Genomic DNA, 9,072 nt, shown 5'->3' on the forward strand with positions numbered 1-9,072 from the left:
CAATTGGTTAGGAATACTGCATCAGTGATTAGTAGGACATCTACTGTTACGGTAAGTTCATACACAGCTCTCCTTTCTGAAACTTTTTGCTATAGAAGACTCACAAAATGAGTAAAATAGACGCGTAGTGGTTGTTTCCAAACCCAGTAGATCTATAAGGTTTTTCAACAGCTTCCGAAAGTTATAGTATATGAAAATTTGCTTTTTTATCCCTTACCCAACATGGATGAACTGATTGAAAGGTTGACAATGGTATGTTTCTGCCCTCTTTGGACTTTCACAAAGGTTACTGGTACAGTCCACTAATCCCAGAAGCTTAGGAAAAGATGTCATTTTCTACATCTGATGGACTTGTTCACTATAGAATCCTACCTTCCGGTGTCCATGGGGCATCCAAAACATTCCAGAGGCTGGTACACAAGGTTCTGAGGTCCCATATCAGATATCCAGATATGATGCAACCTACCTAGATGATGTAATATTACCTATGGACTGGGAAAGCGGTTTCTCTAAGGTTTAAGCTATCTTTGTTTCCCTACATCATGACATGCTAACTGCTAATCTTGCTAAGTGCAAGTTAGGCATGGAAGAAGCTCACTTTTAGGTAATATAATTTGATGAGAGATAGCAAAAGCACAGATTGAAATGATTGATTCCATACAAAACTGTCCCATGCCAAGCACTGACAAGCAAGTCAGGGCTTTGTTAGGCTCGTCAAGCTATTATCAGAAATTGTTTTCTGAATTTTGCTGATGTTGTATTTGCATGCCCCTTGACTGTCTTGACCAGGGGTAAGGTCTACCTAACTCTCATTTTGACTTCTAATTGCCAAGTTGCGTTTAAAGATCCTTCTGACTCCTCCAGATAGTTTCAGGTGCATAGTAAATCTCTCTGAAGTTTGGGCATCGGTATTACAAAAGACTGTAGAGGCGGAGGAATATCCCATAAGGTACATCAGACAAAAGATCAACAATGCTGAGAAATACTCTTCAGCAATAGAAAACGGGATGTCTGGTGATCAAAACCCCTCAAATACTACTTGTATGGAAGTTAATTTGTCCTTCTTACAGGCTGTAACCCCTCTTCAATGGCTTTACAGACAGATGGACAGTAACTAAACTGTCTTTTGGGCGTAGACCTTCCAGCCATATAATTTTCATCATCTGGACCACAGCTACCTTACAATGCAGATGGGTTGGGTTGTCTCAAGCATACAGCCCATCTGCTTGGGCTCAAACTGATGGCTGTTTGCTGGAGGTCTGTTATGTGGCATAGTGGAAGCTGCTGATATCAGAGACCATTGTGCCTCACATTTAGGATAGGCAGGAAACGAGTAAGACAGACAAAAAAAGGAATCTTCTGCAGGAAGACATATTTCAGTGTTATTGCCCTGCCAAAATTTAGATTCCAGATTCAGGGCCTCTGGGTTAAACAGTATCTGTAGAGGAGTTTCTGGTCTTTGGGAAGCTGTGATCATGAAGAAGGTTGTCCCTCAAGCATGAGGGAGGAAAAGGAGTGCTAAGGTTTGCTGAAATGTTGTATTACATTGATCGTGAGTGGAATACGAGTCCTGGAAAAGACTGAATTATGAGGGTACTGATAATTTACCTCAGTTTTGAGAGAGAGAAAAATGTGTTTTGAAGCACTGCACTTCTGGAATTGAATGTGAAAATCTTAACAGCATATGAAGGAGTACATTTTGTTTTCTGTTTATTCCTCAGTTTCTTTTTTCCTTCTAAATAAACCTCTGTTTTGAAACTGAAGATATCTGTGAGAAACTGGGTTATTTCTGAAAACACTTCATAGGTTTATAGAGTTATAGGTTCATAATTATTACTAGGCTAAATGTCCTTGTGGGCCATTTTAAGCCTAGCCAGTTAACCCATGTGGGAATCAAACCCTCCACCTTGTGTCTGTAAGGTAAATATCTTAATCATTATGCCAACCTCCCTTCAAAACTTACATTTGTTTTTTGCCATATCCATTGGCATAGAGGGATAAAGCCATGACTGTAAAATAGAAAACCCAGGTATGATTGGTAACTTGGGCATCTATTGGAGCTGGCACGAGAGGATGGATGTGTATATCCTAGGGGATAGACTGCTGCCATTCAGTGTCAGAGATCATCGGGGGATTCAATTACAGGGGATGACCAGGGATAAGGGAGATTCAACCATAAAGCCACTTTGGCAATAGCTCTTATTGTGAATGCATAGGAGCATGGCTCGCTTTATGGTGAATATCATCTCCACTGTAATTAGTAGTTTGTCCTCTAAACACCCACCCACCCTTCAGAGGTTTGGGTCTGTCTGATGTTCCTTCATTGCCAGGATGTTTGAGGGAACACAGAACTCCTATGGTTTCTTGAGTGACAGTCCAGCCAAACATCTCTCCTGGAGGTCCAATATAGCTAGAAAAAAAAAATTGCTGCAAAGGGCACGTTGTTGATGGTGATTGGGGAAATGCTGCTTTATTGTAGTACTTCAGCAGTCAGGTTTATCCTATGTAAGAGCTAAGTGCACCAACCAATTTTAGGTGATGATATTTTATTTGTTACTCGGAGAGAGAGCTTAAAGTTTTTTCAGCCCAAACCATGGACCAATAATGCAAACCAGGCAGCTAGTAAGCAAAGTCTTTTCACGGTATTGTTTTCTCACTAAACACTTATTTGTCCAGGAACAGAATTTTATTTCCTTTGACTGGGCTGTGGTAGTATTAGCATTTATGTAATGTCTGATGACAGAAAGGGAAGGAAGAGTATTTCATGGTAGTTAAGTCCTAACTTGAATGCACAAATGGTAGGATCCATTTGTTGTATAGTAGACCATAGCTAGTGTTCTTTTGTTTGCATGAATGCTTAGTAATACAGAACAGCTTTAGCAAAATGTTGCAGTCTGCTCTGGTGTAGAATTTAACTCCTGTAATTGACTGTTGCCGTTTTATTGTCTTTGGAAGAGATGATAGGTACCTGGTAACACCTGTCCAACACAACTGTCTGGCAACAGCTTACAAAACAAATGTAGGTTGTTCTCAAGGCTCTCTGTTAGCAAGTGGCCTAGCAAAATGACAAGTGCATTTGATTTTTCCATAATCACTAATATTTTGTGGTTTTGTTTTGCACTAGGTGTTTGTCCTGGCTCTGACTTTTCTGATACTCTTCCTTGGGAACTTCCTAACAACTCTGAAAGTGGTTCATCAGAAATTTATCAAAAACAGAGAGAAAAGCAAGAAGCAGTGAAACTAAGTGTTGCTAAGCTGATCTCAGAATTAGGACTTGTATAATGTCACTTTTTTATTCAATAATTGCTCATCTTTGAGTGTCTAAAAAGTAAGACTTTAGTTGTGTACGTGTGTAATAATTTAACTCTGTTTACACTGATACCATGACATATCTAAGCTGGGTTTAGTATGATATTTGAGTTTTAGAAACTCTACAACTATGTATTATTACGTGACATATGCCTGTGTCAGCATCTCTTAAGTTAATGTTTAGTAAAAATGGATTTTTTTGCATCTGTAATGTGTGTGTGTGTGTGTGTGTGTGTGTGTGTGTGTGTGTGTGTGTGTGTGTGTGTGTGTGTGTGTGTGTGTGTGTGTGTGTGCATACACAGTAGTGACTGAGAGAATTTGATAGCGTTCTGTGGAGAAAACTAATTCTAGACTTGCTTATGTCATTTACATAAGCTTCTTGTCATTTTTGCTATGCAAGATCCTATTATTTGGTGGGAGAAACACTACATTGCTGTTACTTAAAAAAATTCCTGCCTGTATGTCCATATTTATATTGCCATTATGTGTGTCTGCGTTGTACCAGAATCTATCCGGCTTACAGTTACTCTTCTCAACCCGTCCAGATACAGTTGTGGGAAATTTATTTAAAATGTGAAATGTATCATCTTGTAAGTTATCATAGATTCTTGAAACTGTATGAGAACAAGTACATTAATTTGTGTATAATTTCCAGGCTGCATGAATTTGTCATCTGAGTATGATTGTAGACTTCACGACATCCTTCTCTGTGTGTACAGTTTCAGGATCCTTTTTTTTTTTGTAGCAGAACTGTATCCATACCTCATAATACACGGACTGATTAATGGGTGACATTTTCAAACTCTGAAGAAACATGGATTAGAAGAGAATTGCACGAGTGTTTTGTCAGTTGCTCCAGTGTGTCTGTTGAGAAGACTGAAAAAATTTGGAACAATATTGTCTTTCCTAGCGTCCACTGATATACCTCATTTTTTCAGATGTAGGTTTTTAAGAGGGCACAGCTACACTGTTATTTTTAAATGACGCTGTAATTAAAATGATTGTTTATACTAGTTTTGTATGTGGTGTTAAGACTAAAAACCCAAGCTTTCCCCCTACCACAAATGTCACACTTGAGGGAAAATTGTTTTCTGACTGTATTGTATACAATGCTGTGTACAGCTAATGCCTTACTGGTGGTATGTATAAAGGCAAGTATCCAAAGTCTATGTTTCTGAATGTCTCTGCATCTTATTTGTAATCACACTGAATGTGGAAATTAGTAGCTTTTTTCCATGTACTTTGTAAGCAAACTTTTACGTGGTATATATTGTCATCATTTAAGTACTTGGACTGTACCTATTTGAAGAGTATGCACAATCTTCCTGAGCATGCCTTTTAGAGGCTGCTTGATTACAGCCATTTCTCTGGCACACCATAAATAAAACTAAGGGTAATACATCTGTGGGACTGTAAGGAATGGTGTGATTGCTTGTAAATGACACATAGATGTTGTTTGTAATTGAGTGCTGCAGCACTTTTAGATTTTCTGCCTGCATGGGCCTGAAGGCTGGCTGAAATAGCAAAGCTTTCGCCTCCTCCCCCACACCTGCTGCATCAGACTTCCCCTACCCTACTGATGCCAAGATGCTAGTGGTATAAAAGGTAGTCAGCTGGTGTCATCTTCAGTTCTTTCTTGTTGTAGTCCAACAAATGCCTCATAGTCAATAGTTGTGTCATCAGTCCATTGGGTTGGCCTGAAGCCAGAGTTTCAAACAAGTATCTCATACAGAACCTTGTTGATTTTTCTTGTATTCACATTGTTAGTTATAGATGTTAGGGTGTAATGCTAATGATTGCTTGAGAAATAGGAAACATGTCCCACACAGGAACTTTCAGAGCTTTTGTCTCTATTGCCTGAGTCTAGAGCAGACATGCCCACCTGCCACCAGTGCACTTGTTTAACCAAGCACCAGGTAAATTCCCTCAAATCATACACATCTCTATGAACTCGTGGTTTGCCTAAGCATGCTATCTGATCCTATGGTCCTTTTTCTGATGTCCCCAAGAATTAAAAAGAGAAGTGCTGAAGGAGAAGATTGTTCAGTAGGCTGACATCTGTGTCTGATTGTCACCTAAAGTCCATTGGGTAGTGGTATTGATAATGTGCTTTCAGAGCCCCTGTACTTGGTTTACTGTAAGCAAGGCCTCTGATGTGGCCCCTCTACAGGCCATCATGCCTTCAGTCTCTGGCTTGTCCTTGAAAACCAAATTCACTTTATCGTCTGCCATCCCTAGCGATTCTGTGAAAATTCTTGTGTCTGGCGCACACACACACACACACACACACACACACACACACACACACACACGCACACACTGATTTTTAATGTGAGGACAACATCTCTAGGATCCATAGTCTGAGAGAACCACATTGTTGTCTTGGTCACCTGCCAGTGTCCTGAGGCCTGTAATTGTGAACACAGTGTCAGTCTGAGATTCAAGACGCCAAAACCAAATTGATCGTTATTCATTTTGGTCCAACCACTGTTGACTGGGTCTTCCTTCCAGGACCTGTTCAAGCTGGTTCAGAATTTGTAGAATTTATGAAATGCATACAGTGAGCCTCTGAAGAATATCCTACCTCAAGGATCTCCCTGCAAAATGATAGAGGGCATTCTCCCTACTGAGATTCAGATTCCCCTGACTCAGTGTTGGAGGCTTAGTGAACCAGCTTTCCCCAGGTTCTTTTATGGATGCCGATTCTGAGGATACCCTTTCCTCAGCCTTGCCACCTTTGGATCTTCCTTTTGGAGATGCCGCTCACAGGATAAAAGAATCATTCAGCTGTGAATCTGGGAAGTTCTTCTTGCCAAAATTAGATACTGACATTTTCTGGATATGCCAGAACCTAGACGTATGGTTATACCTCCTGTATTGAGTTCCTGGATTTGCTTTTAACACTGTAGCTCTCCAGTTTGCTTCCCGTGAAAGCCCAACCTCTTCTGTAGGGTCCATGGCTCACACAAACAGCTCTGCAAAAACCCTGTGGTGGATGCAACAGTAGTGATCCTGGATTCAAATAAAGGATCAGATGAGGCTGCAGCCCAGTATACACTTAACAACAGGTTGAGTAGTATCCTCAACTGGTATTGAAAAAAAAATGTAAACCTCAGCTACACTCTGCCCATTAGGACCTCAACTGCCAGTCTCAAATATCCAAGTTTCAGGGGTCCTTCTTTAAGCAGCTTAGACATAAGACAGCCGGGATACCAGAAAATGGTGTTAGGAAGGAGATGCTGGATTTATGTCAATCTCAGATGTTCTTCATTAGATCACTGTTACAGTAGCCATTGCATGTGGGACGTATCCTGCCAAGGAATACTGTACATCTGGTTTTCATAATATCAAAGTATAGGAAATATGCGAACCACAGATGCAAAGACATCAGCCTAAGAGAGATGATGACTATAATAAATGCTTTGGAAATTCTCGATCAATTTTGATCTCCAGGAAGTCTTTGAGTGGTGACTAACAACACAACTGTGATGCAATACATAGACAGGGAGGAACAAGAACATATCCCCTAGCCATGATTGCCAGGGACATTGCGGTTTAGCACCACTTATTAATTTGGGCAACTTGCATTCCTTCAGAGCAGAACACTACAGCAGACTCTCTGAACAGATCCAATATAGGCCCTCAGGAGTGAATGCTACAATGAAAAGCCTTTCCTACAGACAGCAACAGCAGAGAATCCCACAAATAGATCTACTTGCCACTGAGCTGTGTCATATCTGAAGGTTTGGTCTTCTACTCCGGCATCTTCTCTGATGTAGTGGGACCAGAGGGATCTTGGAGCCATAGCCTCTGTGCTGGATCTGGGGCATGGAGGCTTGACTCCGAGACTCTCTGAGCCATCTCATACCATCAGAGCATTGGCATTAGATAGCTTGGCTCTGACATCTGCTTTCAGGCAGGGTCTGAAGGGTTCTCTGAGCTGTCCTAGTCTGGCGTCTTTCGGTCCTTTTGGGGTGGTTCTGGGTTCTCCCTCGGCTTCTGCTTTCGAGGCAGCGAAGAGACTTTTCTCTATTTCAAGTGATGGGATATCATTGCCCCTTGGGGTCCTCCCCTCCACAGCTGTCTGCCATGGGTCCTGAGCCTTCTCACTCTGTTCCATCGGGACAGCCAGTCCGTTCTAGTCTTCAAACAGGACTCCCTAAGGATTTCAGAGTATCCCTCTATGGACGCTCCCCAGAAGCACAAGTGCAAGAGGAGGAACATAGACTCCCTGCAAGTGTCACTAACAGAGGACACGGATTTCTATAAATGTGGAAGATCACCCAGGTGACCCCTTGAGGCCATCTCATTCGTGGGAGATCCTCAAATTTCTGCAAGAGAAAGGTGGTTGATCTTCCAAAGCCCCTTCCAAAGAGGATTCAGTGTTTCTCGAGGCTTTCAGAGCTGACTGATCTACTTCCTGTGTGGTTCCTCTGGCAGACAAAATGGTGGATTTTATTTCCTGTCAGGCTTGGAAGGACCTGGATGTGGCAGAACTAGTCCCCCAAAAAGCCGGATAAGAATCTAGTTGTACATAAAGACTGTGCCCACTGGAGTAAGGGCCCCCCAGCTGATGCTGTGGTGGTGGTAGTCACTAAAAAGGAACTTGCCAAGGAAAGTCTTACTGTCCATAACCCTAACCGAGATTCTGAGGCCTTGGGCAGATTTGGGAAGTGAATTTATGCATCAGTGACCTTTGCTGTCCGATCGCTGAACTGTTTGGCACATGTAACAAGGTTCCAGAGGGACTTGAGCAAAGATCTTTCCAAGTCCCTTTCTGAGTCCATGTCTGAGGAGGACAAGAAAGCTGTCTTCCCTACTGGCCACTCTTCAGACCATCTGAAACACTTCCATGCATTTAATCTCCTGTGCTACAGAGGGTGTTTCTAGAGCTGCAAGCTCAGGCGTTACTGTTTGGAGGCATGCCTGGATGCAATTATGTGAGTTTGCAGAGCCTTTCATGACATCCTTCATCAATGCTCCTTTTCTGATGGATCGACTGTTTGGACCCAGAGTTTGAGACTCTCTGCAGGAACGAACAGGATGGAAAAACCTTGTCTGCTGTAGGAATTCGGTTTTCTACCCCTCAAGTGATCTTTTTTTTAGAAACTAGAAAGGGGGAAGGAAAATGTGGTTCCAGAAATTGCAAGGATTTTGACAGGACTCCTATAGAGATTGATCCCTCCTGCCATGGCAGATCCATGCCGTAGTAGTTTCTCACGATCAACCCTTTGTTCCACCCTTGCCCAAGGCAATGGTAACATAAGAGGCTTCTCAGCTGGGATTTGTGTGGGGGGTACTAGTTGAGACAAACTGTTCAAGGCACAGTGTCCCTTGTAGAGGTCAGTCTGCACATCCATGTTCTAGAGTTGAGAGCAGTCCTCTTAGCATTTAAGGCATTTCAGGATGTTCTTCCTCTGGGGATGATTGCTATACAGATAGACAACATGTCAGTAGTCTGTTACATCAACAAACATGTCTTATCCCTTGTGTCAAGAAGCAATGAGAGTATGGTAGTGGGTGATGTCTTCAAATTGCTTTCTGATAGCAATGCACATTCTGTGGAAGTCAATGTATTGGCGAATAGACTGAGCAGATCTATTCTGTTGCCTCACAATTGGTCTCTCAATCCGTCAGTGGCAAAGCTGATATTTTGTCAGTGGAGGCAGCCATGCTACTATCTTTTTCCCTTTCCCCACAATGCCAAATTCAGTGAGGTTTTTTTGCCCAGATTCCCCAGAGGGAGAGCCACTTTGAGATGTT

The 9,072-nt window shown here is 42.0% G+C and overlaps 1 protein-coding gene across 4 annotated transcripts in view; it reads left to right on the top strand.

The window, feature by feature from the left end:
- TMEM120B (transmembrane protein 120B) overlaps positions 1 to 4,478 on the top strand; it is a 419,384-nt gene extending 414,906 nt beyond the window's left edge. For 3 of the 4 annotated variants that reach the window (XM_044068607.1, XM_044068610.1, XM_044068608.1), the window contains one exon: positions 3,125 to 3,238. Coding sequence is in view for 1 of the 4 variants with exons in the window: in XM_044068606.1 (XP_043924541.1) it covers positions 3,125 to 3,238 (114 nt within the window). In the remaining 3 variants the exon portion in view is untranslated. Of the gene's footprint in view, positions 1 to 3,124 lie in introns of all 4 variants that reach the window. The other variant, XM_044068606.1, reaches the window with a different exon arrangement.
- The last annotated feature ends 4,594 nt before the right edge of the window (positions 4,479 to 9,072 follow it).

Source organism: Protopterus annectens, chromosome 4.part0, assembly GCF_019279795.1.
Source record: "Protopterus annectens isolate FY-2018-M chromosome 4.part0, PAN1.0, whole genome shotgun sequence".
NCBI lineage: Eukaryota > Metazoa > Chordata > Ceratodontiformes > Protopteridae > Protopterus > Protopterus annectens.